The sequence below is a fragment of the Maylandia zebra genome, linkage group LG23, assembly GCF_041146795.1.
Source record: "Maylandia zebra isolate NMK-2024a linkage group LG23, Mzebra_GT3a, whole genome shotgun sequence".
Lineage (NCBI taxonomy): Eukaryota > Metazoa > Chordata > Actinopteri > Cichliformes > Cichlidae > Maylandia > Maylandia zebra.
This window is the reverse complement of record NC_135188.1, coordinates 14,453,972-14,467,654: the sequence shown is the minus strand read 5'-3', so window position 1 is coordinate 14,467,654 and position 13,683 is coordinate 14,453,972. Positions and strand designations below refer to the sequence as shown.

Sequence of the window (13,683 nt, the reverse complement as noted above, 5' to 3'; positions counted from 1 at the left end):
GGCCAGGGAGGGAGAAGCAAACACATATACAGAAAACATAAACACAAGCAGGGTCGTCCGGAAAGGGCCGTCCGACCGTGACACGGTTTGTATGAAATTTCACAAGTAGGACCATAAAATATACTGATTCTAGAGGACATATGACAAATTGTGAGCATGTTGAGTGGTGTCTGATACTGCATGTACTAATACTGATACTTTTTCTTTTAAAGGCATTTTCATACTTCATGTTTGAGACAGATTTTTTTCAGCTCCATTTAAATATTTCATTTAACATATTTCAGGGGGCTTATTTGAATGTCTGAATATAGTATAGTAATAGATATGATGACCAATATCACTTTTAAAATTAATTCAATTAAACTTTATTTATATAACGAAAACCACAACAGGAGTCATCTCAAGGCACTTTATACAGTAAGGTAAAAGGGCTACAATAATCTATTATTTGTTTGATCGTATTTTACAATGAAACGGATTTAACTTAAAAATGTAGATTTACACTTTTTTTTTTAAACCGAATCAGTTTTGAGCACACATCTGCGCCGATTCTGACAAGTATTTAAAAAAATAAAAATCTCGTGCGCAAATCCGACAGATGTGATCCTCCTCACCTGTCATCACTGCAGCCTTCTGCTGGCTTTGGCTGTCTGTGGGCGTGGGGTGAGTGTGAGGGATGGAGGCTGACAGGATTCAGCCTCCATCCCTTCATCCTCCCGGCGATGCGCTGTGCGTTATGACGCCAGGCCGTTTGACGAGCGCATTACGTGGGGCTGTCAGAGCAGCACAGCAGCCGCGTTATGTAATGCATCGGGTGTTGCTGCACGGATCTCAAGATCTGGAGGAAAACTGACGGATGGCTGATTTGGTAACAAATAACCGCGTGCCGGCGTTTGACTGAGCTTACAACTACAATGCTAACTGTAAACTGTAGGAGTGCAGTGTGATAGAGCCTGACTGGGACATCGGTGCCCATCCCTGAGGTGCACAGACGTCTGGAGCCTGCGGAAGCTGCACATCTTTTTTTTCTTTTCTTTAGCCGGCCGCTGGCGCGTCTCTGTTCAACGTGTTCTCTTATCTCAGTGGAAATAAACCAATGCGGGTTTGGCTGAGGGAAGAAACAACATCGTCTTTTGTTCTTTATTGCGTTGGTTTGAGCCAACAGCCGCTGAGCTGTGGTATAAACAATGGCGGGTCCCGAGCAGTCCCAGCAGCAGCAGCAGGTAGAGGAGAAGGCAGAGCACATAGATGATGCTGAGATGGCTCTGCAAGGCATTAACATGCTGCTCAACAACGGCTTCAAGGAAAGCGACGAGCTGTTCAGGAGATACAGGTAATTATTTTGCGCATTAATCGCTGCAATCTTGCTGAAGTCTACAATTTAGTGACATTTTTTAAGTCTGAAACACTATATACACAGTACAGTATGTCCCTATGGATCCACATATACCTCAAACGGAAGAATATTTTTTAAAGAACTTTACTATCTTTGAGGATCTGTCTGATTTATGTCACCACCTTTAAAATGGAAGTCATAGCACTAGAGTTGAAATTAAGAAACCAGGTGACAGATATAACAAGTTAAGAAATCAAAGAAAATGTTAAACGATGTCAGTTACTTTATTACTGTATTTTCTATCATGAAAGTATTTGGTGATTTTGTAGTACATTGTAATAAATGTAAATCAGTTTAAATGTATTTTAACTTATTGGTCGAGATAAAACATTTTGGGATTTCAGCTTTAGCTCTGAAGAGTCGTGAAGGATAAAGGATATTTTTTCTGGCACAACAGATTAATGATACTTGTTTGTTGCAGCCCTACGTGGCCTCGCTAAATGTATGCACTGAGACACTTGCATTTTTCTCCTTGCATGTCAGACAGATAGTCCTTGGCAGCGGTCATGACAGCTTAAGATGAGACTTGTTTCTGCTCTGTTTGTGCCAACAGAAAAAGTTACTGTCTGCAGCTCCTTTTAAAAATGTTCATCTTGGTTTTGCAGGACACCCCAAAAATACACAAAAAGCATAATAAAGATTTTTTTTCTTGTTCTCTGTTTTTTGTTTCTTCACAGGGGCCAGAGCCCATTGATGAGCTTTGGGGCCAGTTTTGTCAGCTTTCTGGTGAGTTTTCTTAGCCAGTAGTCCAAAAAAATTGGTAGAAAAAATAGCAATGCACTGAAAGAGGTGTGAAAGATGCAAGAGCAGAGTTAAAATAATGGCCATCCCATCGCAGTTCACCCAGGTATTAGGACCTCATTGTCACCACTACATCCTCTCCTTTGATTTGCTTTTAAATCCATTAACATAATGGATGCTTCCTCCTCTCAAGATCAGCATCACTCTTGCAGTGAAGCACATTACTGAAATGCTTCAATAATGGCAGAAGGAGATTTTTCACAGCATGGTTGTCACACACACACACACTCACAGACACTGCTGTGTCACTCCCACTCGTGTCGACACTCGCACAGCATGATGTCATCCTCTGTCCCCAGATGCTAAATGGCCCTGAAGGCTGTTGGGGGTGCTGACATCTGACCAATCATTGCAGGCACTCACACATGCCCAGTGGCATTTAATGCATCATGCATAATATTATTACAAGCTAGTATAAAACCACAAAATTAATTTCTTATGTCAATGTAAGAAATTATTCTTGTTTTATATTTAGCATTTCACCCTGTGTGTGTATTCTGCTGGGCTGCATCTTTTCAGCCATCCCAAACACAGCTGCACAGATGTCACCGTGTTCCTCCATTCATTATTTTGTAGAAAGAGCCCTTTGTCCTTTCCTGCTTTTAAAGCTATTACATAATGCTCCTTCACTCTTAGATTGTAAGCTAGCTAATGCATAAAAATGCCTTACAAAACAATACAAATTCATATCAAGATAGTACTAATGTGAAGCAATGAAATATCACCAGACAAGGACTTTTTTCCTGCCTTTCACTGCAGAATGCCATGATGACATTTGAGGAGGAGAAGATGCAGACTGCCTGTGATGATCTGAGGACCACTGAGAAACTGTGTGAGAGCGACAGCGCTGGAGTCATAGAGACAATCAGGAACAAGATTAAAAAGAGTGTAAGTGCAACGCTATTAAAAAAAAGGAAGAATTCAAAGTGTATATTATAGGACTTTCTGGAGGGCGCTGAAAAAAAACTGTAGACAAAACTGATAAGAGAGCTTCCATTACATTTGGGGCTGAACTGAAATCCAGAGATACTGTTAGTACAGATTTAGATGGATTCCACTGTTGCTGGCATCTTCTTGTATCACGGGCGGTACAGGCTGCAATCCAGATAACTATGTTAGGATCCTCAGCTTTAGGCGTAATGATGCAGGCAGCAATGAGATCATGCCAAACTCACTCGCAGATTCAATTAGTACTCCTGGGAAATTTAATCAACAAACTGGGTGAGGAGTGGAGGGTCATTCAGGAAACTCCCCGTCCCTCATGCCTGCCAACCGCTGGGGAAATGAGATGCATGCTGGCAACTAAAGACGTGTGCCTGTGTGTGCGTGTTACAGATGGACTCTCAACGGTCCGGCGTTGTTGTCGTGGACCGCCTGCAGAGACAGATAATCGTCGCCGACTGCCAAGTATACCTTGCTGTGCTCTCTTTTGTCAAACAGGAACTCTCAGGTAATAAACAAAGAACCATCACAAGCCGGTATGATCTGAATCTGCATCATTCATGAAGTAAACCAGTGTGTGGGAAAGTGGGGGGTTAGATTGCTGTTGGTCTATCATGACTAGGTTTGCTTGATTGTTGAACTTGTACTTGACATTATAATTCTGATTATTTTGCATGATTCATTAACTTAACGAACCTGTGGGATGTTCTTGAACTTTAAATTTAACTCAAGTGAAAAGCTAAGAGAGGTGCAAGTGGTGACAGACACAGGGTTGGATGTTAGTGCCCTCAGAGGAAGAATCTTGTTGTTTTGGTTAGTAAAGCCTGTCCTGCAAGTGCAATAGATGGTCCATGCTTGTCCACGACCTTCAGTGTAAGTGTCTTACACCGGAGGTCAGGCAGCAGACTCACCTGCCTTGGCGAATCTGTATAATAGCATAGATCAGAGTGATGGAGATTTGTCACCAAACACCCACTTACTCATATGAGTTTTGTTTTAAAAAGTGTTAAGCGATTAATGAAATAATAACACAGAAATTCAGCTCAATGGTTCTCAGGTGATCCTCATTTCTTATGTAATTTGCCGCCTGAAAGATGTGAGAGTGCAAATGTCTGATTCTGTCAAGATTAGACGTTCAAAGATCTGTAGCACGGAGTCTGTGTAATATCCATGTGAGACTGTGTGAGATAGTGCAAGTAACTGGAGAGTTCACAGTGATTAAATTGTCATCTTTTGTCCTGTTCTCCTGCACACTCTACCAGCTTCTTCTGATTCTCAGCATTTTTGTTACAGATCATACACCAGCAGTGTATTTCCAGTATTTCCAGCAGTGAGAATCTTGCTACAGCAAACTAAATGAAGTATAGTTGTTTCTGGTCTGAAATTGACACAATTTGGCACTTAATAAAGTTAAATATTGAGTAAATGGTAAGAATTTATAGTCAGGCCTAAGACTTACTTTCATGGATGGGTTGTTGCAATCAGTTAGATAAATTAGCAATAAATTCAAAACCATAACAGAAGATTTAGAGTTTTTTATAGTTGTCTTCTGGGTTTCTGGGTTTGTTCTTCCACCTCAGCATGTCGGTGCAGAGCGTCCTCCAAAATATCTTATTTCCTGTTTCCACTGACAGCGTATATCAAAGGAGGCTGGATTCTCCGTAAGGCTTGGAAAATGTACAATAAGTGCCACAGCGACATCAGCCAGCTGCAGGACGCCTATCAGCGGAGGTCCTCTGGGAACCAGGACTCCCTCTCAGCAGACAACGCCAACCACAATACACCCGTGGAGAATGGTGTCACAGCCGAAGCCCTGGACCGCCTCAAGGGCTCAGTCAGCTTCGGTTACGGCCTCTTCCACCTGTGCATCTCCATGGTACCGCCACACCTGCTCAAGATTATCAACCTGCTGGGTTTCCCTGGGGACCGACTCCAGGGCCTCTCCTCCCTTATGTATGCAAGCGAGAGCAAGGACATGAAGGCCCCTCTAGCTACGTGAGTGAGCGGAGGTCTTACCGTTTATTACATCAGGCTCATTTCTACAGCAGGAACTCAGAGCAGAAGTTTTATATGTGAGCAGCTCCCTAATCTGCTGTTTCAGACCCTCTAATTCCATTGCAGAAAAGGACGATCCATAAAACTAAACTGAGGTGACATATTTTGTTAGTTTAAACAACATAAATATTAACAACAATAAAGGGAACAGAGATGGTTGATGGTTGATATCTGATGGTGACATTTCAGTGTAAAAATACTGCTATTTGAGCAATGCAGCTGCTGTTCTTCATCATCTTTTAGAAATGTTTTGTGCAACAAGCAAACAGTGCAGTTTTTCATCGGCACTCAGAAGTACCTTCATCTAAGCATGTACCCTTTCCCTTTTTTAAAAAAACAATCCTGAAGAGGTCCAGTGGAGGCAGTTACTGTTACTCAAACAGCATGCAAAGATGCCTGCATCCCTAAAATGGCCCACAAGTTCCTGCGGTAGAAAATGACCTTTAGGATGATAATATTATTATTATTAATAATAATAAAAAACAAATTAGGAATTGCTGAGTGGTTCTTAATGGTTCTGTTTAAGCTTAATTACTTGTTAATTATAGCATATAGTAAAAGATCGTCACATACGAGTTCTTCTTTTCCCCCTCTTCTAAATTTAAAACAGTCTCACCAACGGTCATTTAACAGCTATTTTGTGGTTTTTGATTACATAACATAGAGCTTGTTAGCCAATCAGGGTCCTATCTTCACCCTGGAAAAAGCAGCTGATAATAGAGTCTCACTAATAGGTTTATTTGAGAGCTGCGTGTCAGCTTTGGGAATTAATTTTTAATCTCAAATTTTAAGCCACATTGACAAGACGTTTATAAGCTTAATTCCATTTCAGAGATTTAGACTGAAGTAGTGAGAACTGTTATCTGACCACCCTGGGCTCAATCTCCTGTTTTGTTGCTCAGGTTGGCCCTCTTGTGGTACCACACCGTAGTGCTGCCTTTCTTTGCTCTGGAGGGCTCGGATACGCATGCAGGGCTGCTGGAAGCTAAAGCTATTCTGCAGAGAAAGTCGGTGGTTTACCCCAACTCCTCTCTTTTCATGTTCTTTAAAGGACGAGTCCAAAGGCTAGAGGTATGTAACCTTTCGGTAATGGTCAGCGACAGATCAGTCAGCAAGTCCATATTAGCTGCAGATAGTTTATTTGTGTTGCGCTCCATGAGAAATACACAGTAGACAAAACATTCTTCACTGTAGTAGAGTATGAAAAATATCATTCACCTCTCTGTGTTTTCAGCACATGCACTTAATATGCACGTCAGACGGTTCATTAACTCACCAGCATCTAATCAACCACCTACTGATCCATCACCCAGCGCATGCATGTAGTCTGTCTAACATGATTACCGTTACCTGTTGGTGTGTGTGCTCTCTCCTCTGTCCCCAGTGCCATATCAACAGTGCTTTGGCCTGTTTCCATGATGCATTAGAACTTGCATCAGACCAAAGAGAGATCCAGCATGTGTGTCTCTATGAGATTGGTACGTGTTTCCTCATCAGGTTAGTCGTGACATACTGGCTGTTGGCGCAGACTGCAGTGATAGATTAATTGCACTCTGCCTGCTTTTCCTTGAAACAGGCTGGTGTAGCATGATAGAGCTGAACTTTGAGGATGCATACAGGGCATTCGAAAGACTGAAGAATGAGTCTCGCTGGTCACAGTGCTACTATGCGTATTTGACCGGAGGTAGGTCTGGCATACACTAACAAGCGACACTGTTAGGATGCTGTTCCTTTTGGTTTAGCTCCTAAATGGTCCTCTTTGTGTGTTTTTTCAGTGTGTCAGGGTGCTTCAGGAGACCTGGATGGAGCAAGTGGAGTTTTCAAAGACGTGCAGAAGCTCTTCAAGAGAAAAAACAACCAGATTGAGCAGTTTGCTGTGAAAAGGGTGGGCACTCTGATGACACCTTTTTATCTTTTCTTTCTTTTAAACAGAGTAGAGCTAGTGACGCTTCACTGCACAGCTGAAGTCAACTGTGACATTTTCACAGGACAGAAGTTACATCTAGTACCTGATTTAATTCATGGATGGTACAAAACATGAACATAGCCATCACGACTAATGAGTAGCCACATTATTCTTAGCCAGCGAGCATGCCCTGGATAAGCCTCATTTCTATAATGATCATATTTTACAAGCTGGACGTGTATTCAAAATGTTTTATTCAAAATGACTGTGAGCCTGTGAGGACGGTGTTTATTGAGGTCAAAGGAGAAAAGAGCCAACACCCATTTTCCTATAGTCTTAAATACAACTTAGAATAGAATACAATAGAATAGAAGGACTACTTTACTGTCATTCAGCATTCATTCATTTAAAACAGTGCAGGAACAGTGTTTCTGCCACCCTGAGCACCACCTGCTGGACAGTAGAAAGAATGCAAGACTAAGGAGACTTGCTTTCACTTTTCAGACTCAGAGGTTAAAACCATGTTTATAAAATTTCGTTTCTATGGATTTTTTCAGCACCCTGGTGGCTTGTGAAGGTACTGCATGTGGACAGAAAGGCATTATTTATAATAAACTAATAACTTAATGCTCATAAAATAAACCTGGTGTATATAAGTTAAATAATCACTTCTCTGGTCTTAGACCTCCAAAAATATTTTGTTTTTTATTTTGAGTTTAAATCATGGAAGCGAGATCGCGGATACAAGCGGCGGAAATGAGCTTCCTCCGAAGGGTGGTGGTCCTCTCCCTTAGAGATAGGGTGAGAAGTTCGGCCATCCGGGAGGGGCTCAGAGTAGAGCCGCTGCTCCTCCACATCGAAAGGAGCCAGCTGAGGTGGTTTGGGCACCTGACAAGGATGCCCCCTGGGCGCCTCCTGGGGTTGGTGTTCCGGGCATGTCCCACCAGGAGGAGGACCCGGGGCAGACCCAGGACACGCTGGAGAGATTATATCTCTCGGCTGGCCTGGGAACGCCTTGGTGTTCCCCCGGATAAGCTGGAGGAGGTGGCTGGGGAGAGGGAGGTCTGGGCCTCTCTGCTTAGGCTGCTGCCCCCGCGACCCGGCCCCGGATAAAGCGGATGAAGATGGATGGATGGATGGATGGATGGATGGATGGATCATGGAAGCTCTCAGGTGGAAAAACATAAGCTGTCAAGAGAGAGTTAGCCTCAACAATCAACTCAACAGAGGACAAAAATGAATCCTTTTAAACGAAAAGAAGGAAATATTTAATCTTACTCTAGTTTGTTGATCAGAGTTTAAAGGTTTGGGTTTCACATTGGGTTGAAGCTTTCTTCAGTTTAGAAATGGAACTGTTTCCTCTTCTTTCTGGCAGCTATTCCCCCACAGACACATTTTAACAGCACAATAAACCATTAAAATTGTAATTAAAAGCAGTAACATTAGCCTTTCAAGTTTGTTTTAATCATTTGAGAGTTACATTAAAAAAGCCTTTTTATGTAGCAATCCTGTGTAGTTCTACGTACAATAATGACTGGGAGTGTCCAATAGGACTTTCTATTAAAACCAAAAGAAATCAGTTTCTGTGCCAAGTAAGTGTTTGTGGTGGTAAGTGGTGACCTCTGGTGAAATATCTGACTCTTCCACCGTACGACAGCCTCTCTAATGTTTTTCTATGTTTTCTGTCTCCTGCCTGCAGGCTGAGAGACTGAGAAAGATGTCGCCCTCCAGAGAGCTATGCATTCTTGGCGTAATCGAAGTTGTTTATCTGTGGAAAGCACTGCAGAACTGCTCCTCATCTAAACTGCAGATAATGAATCAGGGTGAGTGTAGCCCATACAATTCAGATCAGCATTATCTTTGTCATCATCTATCCTGTGTAATCATTTCCTGTTTTGGGGGGGGGTTCAGTATTGCAGACTATAGATGACACTTCGTGCAGAGGCCTGAAACACCTCCTTCTCGGTGCCATTCATAAATGTCATGGAAATATGAGAGACGCTGTTCAGGTATCAATCCGCAGCGACACACTGAGAGGCTTTGCAGTGGATCCACACTGGCAGATTTACTCATTTTGCTCTTTTTTGTGGCCTTCCAGTCATTCCAGCTGGCTGCTAGAGATGAGTACGGACGACAGATCAACTCATACGTTCAGCCGTATGCCGTCTATGAGCTGGGATGTGTACTCCTTGCAAAGCCAGAGGTCAGCTTGCTGGTCACAGCTTTTAGATTTTTTTTTATTTGTCTGAGATGTTGGATATTGTTGCGACTACGTGCCTAATTATAACCCCATGGTTTTTGTGCTGCTATTCAGACGGTGGGAAAAGGTAGATCACTGCTACTTCAAGCAAAGGTAAAATAATAAATTATAAGTTATTTGAATTAGAATGAACTCATTTGCAGTTTTCTCAAAAAAAACCCATTTTAATACATGTCTATATTATGTTTTAGGAGGATTTTACAGGCTACGACTTTGAGAACCGGCTTCATGTTCGCATCCATTCAGCCCTGGCCTCTTTGAAGGAAGTAGTGCCTGTGTGACTCCAGACAACTATGAGCATCAATGGCTGAATTTATAAGCCGTTCAGAGTAACTGTTTGATGTATTAGTGAAGGATTTGGGGAAATACATGTTTGTTACCCCACCCAGTCAGACTGACAACCAAGTGTCATCATAAAAATAGCTAGTGTGGCTATTACTAGCAGGCTTAAAACTATGCCTAAAGTTTTCAAAGTTATACTTTTATAGATGTATATTGTTAGCCAGCAAGTTAGCCACCAAAACCTATGTTGTTGCTGCATGGTGCAAGAAATATTAAAAACTTTAGGGCAGATTATTTTCATTGTATGATGAGGTGACTCATATACATCAAGCTAAAATCTAAATAAGAAATTCTGGGAGCTTTACGAATGTGTTTCTTTTAGTTTACATCCAGCTACGATAGCTGTTTTCACCTCCAAGGCATCCATGTCCTGTTTCTGGATATGATCCACGTAGATGAAACTAAATGAGTCCTTATCCCTGGGGAAAAATAACAAACAAACTCATTTCCTCCAATCTTTAACTGTTCCTTTAAGTGTTTTTCTCATGCATATGTGTAAGCTAGCTTGTAACAGTGTACCTCATTAACTTGTGTATTTGGATGACTTTAATGAAGCCTCTCCCTTCAGTGAGCAGTTTACTCAGCACACAACCTCTTAATGAGAGTGGAATTCCCTCAATAATAGTTTTAAAACGGATAAGATACAGTTAATATTGCTTTTACATTTGTGCCATCTCACTCCAACTATAAAAAAGAAAATGCTAAATTAAATTCAGTTGTTTGGTTTTTTTTACCACATAACATATTGTGAACAGGAGTGAGTAAAATTTAATATTTGATATATTTAATACATTCTTATACAGACAGATGACAAATTAATGGAAAGAGAGCAGTGGTGTTTCTATCGTGTCACCTTTCGGAATTTTTTTAAAAAAAATCAGCAGTTTTGAATAAAAAAGCAACAAAGCTGAATTTTAGTAACCGACGGTTCAGCACTATGACATCAGCAACGGCCTCTCTGCGGCTATGTTCCTCGCAAGTGGGCCCTGAGGGGATCCAAGAGATCTGTTATGCTGTGGAAGGTTATTTTGATGTCTTAGTTTTGATTCACTTGTTCTCTTAGAGATATGAATCACTGCAACTACTTCAAAAAACTGCTCAAATAAACCCTAGATTTTTGCATTTCAGTACGGCTTTATCCTATAATGGAACAGTTTAATCCTTAAAGGCGATTCCAGGGTGACAGTGCCTCCATCTATAAGACATGAGGGTCACAGAGTTGATCGATAAGTACAAATATCATGCGAATCCCATCGTATGGCCTCATTAATTACTAATATTGGCTTTTCCTTTAATTTGTCACCTGTCTGTAAATTATTAAATAGCTTGCTAATGTTTCAACTGTCACTTCAGTGTTAAAATCGTGCTTTTGGTGACTAAATTTTAGTAATCTGCCTGTGGACTTTGAACAAAACGGACACTGAAACAAGTCATACCGTGTCACACAGTTTCATTACTATTCACAGTGGAAATAAACTAGCAAACTAACATGGGAATAGTTAAATAACGTCACTGGTCACCTAATCTTACAGCGGCTCAAGTAGCTGGAACTTTAACAAATGAGACGACCACACTTCACAATGCCCTCATGGTGTTGCTATGTGAAGACACTGGGCGTGGCTCCTGTGCACTATGCATGGCATGGCAGGATAACAGTGGCTTTAAGACTGTACTGAAGTCAAATGTACCTGTGTGTCCAGTCCTGCATATATATATATGACGGTATTATAATACAGTACCTTCTGTGCTGTCATGTTACCTCTTGAAAGGTGCTGCTAAATGTCAGCGTAATAAACATATATTACTAGTGACTTCTTTTGTTAGTGTTTTAGTGATTGAAGCTTTTGAATTAGTTCTTAATAGTGGCAAGTTTATATATTACATAAGAGGAGGTGCACTTTTTACAAGCAGTATTTATGCTGTTTTTAGTTTGACTGCTGTGATGGCTGGCGTTAGCAGCTGAATTGACTCAGTATGATCTTGTATTGGACAAAGAACATTGGTGAGAGTGGTTTTGACAACCTTTTTAACCAGTTTAACACTGTACATATGAAAACTTCTGTGCAGAGAACTGCCTTTTATGAACAAGCACTCCGAGGCTTTTGTTATCCGAGCAATACAAGCAAATGAAGGGTATCATATAGTCATTTAAAAAGGCTTTCCACACTGACTCTGTGTTTTTCATCACATCACATTGTAAAATTAAAGGTTTATTTTGCTGACATACCTGGTAAGACAGTGCTAGTCATCCCTTGTGGCTGTGATGGATATAACATGTGGTAAATGTTGAGCAGTTGAATGCACCCAGTACTTCTGTCACCGAAAGATTTTCTTTTGTCACGAGATTATGTTGGAATTAAAGTTACAAGTCAGGATGATGGTGTTCAAATGTGTCACTGAACAATAAACTGTTCTCCATTAATCCAGGTAAACAGTGTGTGTTTTTCTCTTCCCTCTGGACTGAAATTGCACCTTCGAAAAGTGATGTTGCACCGATGACTTTTGGTAGACACACAATAACTGCACTTTCAAGAAAATGTCTGTGAAACTGTTTGTTATGCTGTCAAGTTTCTATGTATTCCCATTGAATTTATCTTTACTAACTCCAGCGTCCTCCCACGGTCCAAAATATGCATGCTAGGTGAACTGACTTGATTAATGCTCTATTAATGTAGTTGAGCAAATCCCAGATAGTTGATTCAGTAGTTCTGGCAAAACATGAAGTGGGAAAAGCATTTCATTACTCATTCAAGTCATTTATTCAGTCATTATATCAACTTTTTGGGATTAGGTGAATTATATAAATGGCAATACATTACATTCATTAAAATTTTAATTCCATTCATGTGCACTCTTATAAATATCTCGCAGTCCTATTGGATCACAGGCTCCCTGAACACCGATATTCTCTGCAAGTAGGGGCAGAGCCGCCTCTTCTTCCTGCAGAGGCAGAGGTCCTTTGGTGTGTGATGAGATGCTGCGTATATTTAATCACACCGTTGTGGCCTGTGCTGTGTTTTATCCTGCTGTATGTATGTATCTATCTATGCACTTTCATTTTTTATATCTCAAAGTAAGCGTGCAGAATACGACAAGCTGGATTTTTACCACACCTTCATCACAATGACAGCCGAGCACAGTCACGATAATAATGTGAACTCGCTGAAAATATGCAGTGATGGAAAATTATTCAAATGTGCTCATCAAACCCCAACAATCAAATGGGGATGGTGGGATGGAAACACTCCCTTTTTAAGAAACCTTCGGCAGCATGAGGCTCAAGGACGGTGCAAATGGTTGGGGATGAAAGAAAAGGCAAAAAAAGAAAAAATAATCAAGGGCATACGAGGACAGGACAAACCACATGGTGGGAGGAAGAGGACCAACGTTACTGACATGCAGTAGTGATAAATTAACACACTGAGAGTAAAAGACAGAAGTGGAGCAGAAGTGCTCAGTGCATGATGGGAAGTTAATTAGCAGTTGTGTCCTATAAAAGCATAACTAAAGGATGGATCAGGGTTGGCTGATCCAGCTGTAGCCATAAGATTGATCAAAAGCAAAGTCATAAGTTTAATGTTAAAGAGAACATGTCTGGTTACACAGGAGAGGGACAGGAAAGCTGAAGGCTCAGCCTCCCATTAGACTTTTGGAAGCTCAAAGAATCAAAGTAAACAACTCTCTGCTGCCACACAGCTCATAACTGTTATTCACTCCCCGTCCTGATACTCTTATATCATTTACTATAAACAATAACGGTACACTATTATTGCAATCTAGACCACAGCTTAAAAGTTCATAGAGAATTAGAAAGGTCTTATTTCCTGACAATAGTGAAATTCTTTTTTATGTTTTACTAATCAGAAGTATAAAGAACGATTATAAACAATTAATTGTAACATTTATCATAAATCACGAATGAGATTTAGTGGAATGTCTACAAAGGTGTACTGTTAACAACAGAATGATCATGAGACACTG

At 40.9% G+C, this 13,683-nt stretch overlaps 1 protein-coding gene across 1 annotated transcript; it reads left to right on the top strand.

Moving 5' to 3' along the window:
* Nucleotides 1-72: 72 nt before the first annotated feature.
* On the top strand, nucleotides 73-11,998 carry LOC101481649 (tetratricopeptide repeat protein 39C). The gene is made up of 14 exons (XM_004552857.5): nucleotides 73-1,333; nucleotides 2,074-2,122; nucleotides 2,957-3,085; nucleotides 3,533-3,647; nucleotides 4,774-5,134; nucleotides 6,097-6,265; nucleotides 6,579-6,672; nucleotides 6,771-6,878; nucleotides 6,970-7,079; nucleotides 8,800-8,923; nucleotides 9,012-9,109; nucleotides 9,199-9,303; nucleotides 9,415-9,453; nucleotides 9,552-11,998. The coding sequence occupies exons 1-14, from the start codon at nucleotides 1,188-1,190 to the stop codon at nucleotides 9,639-9,641; spliced, it is 1,737 nt and encodes a 578-aa protein (XP_004552914.1). The 5' UTR covers nucleotides 73-1,187; the 3' UTR covers nucleotides 9,642-11,998.
* The last annotated feature ends 1,685 nt before the right edge of the window (nucleotides 11,999-13,683 follow it).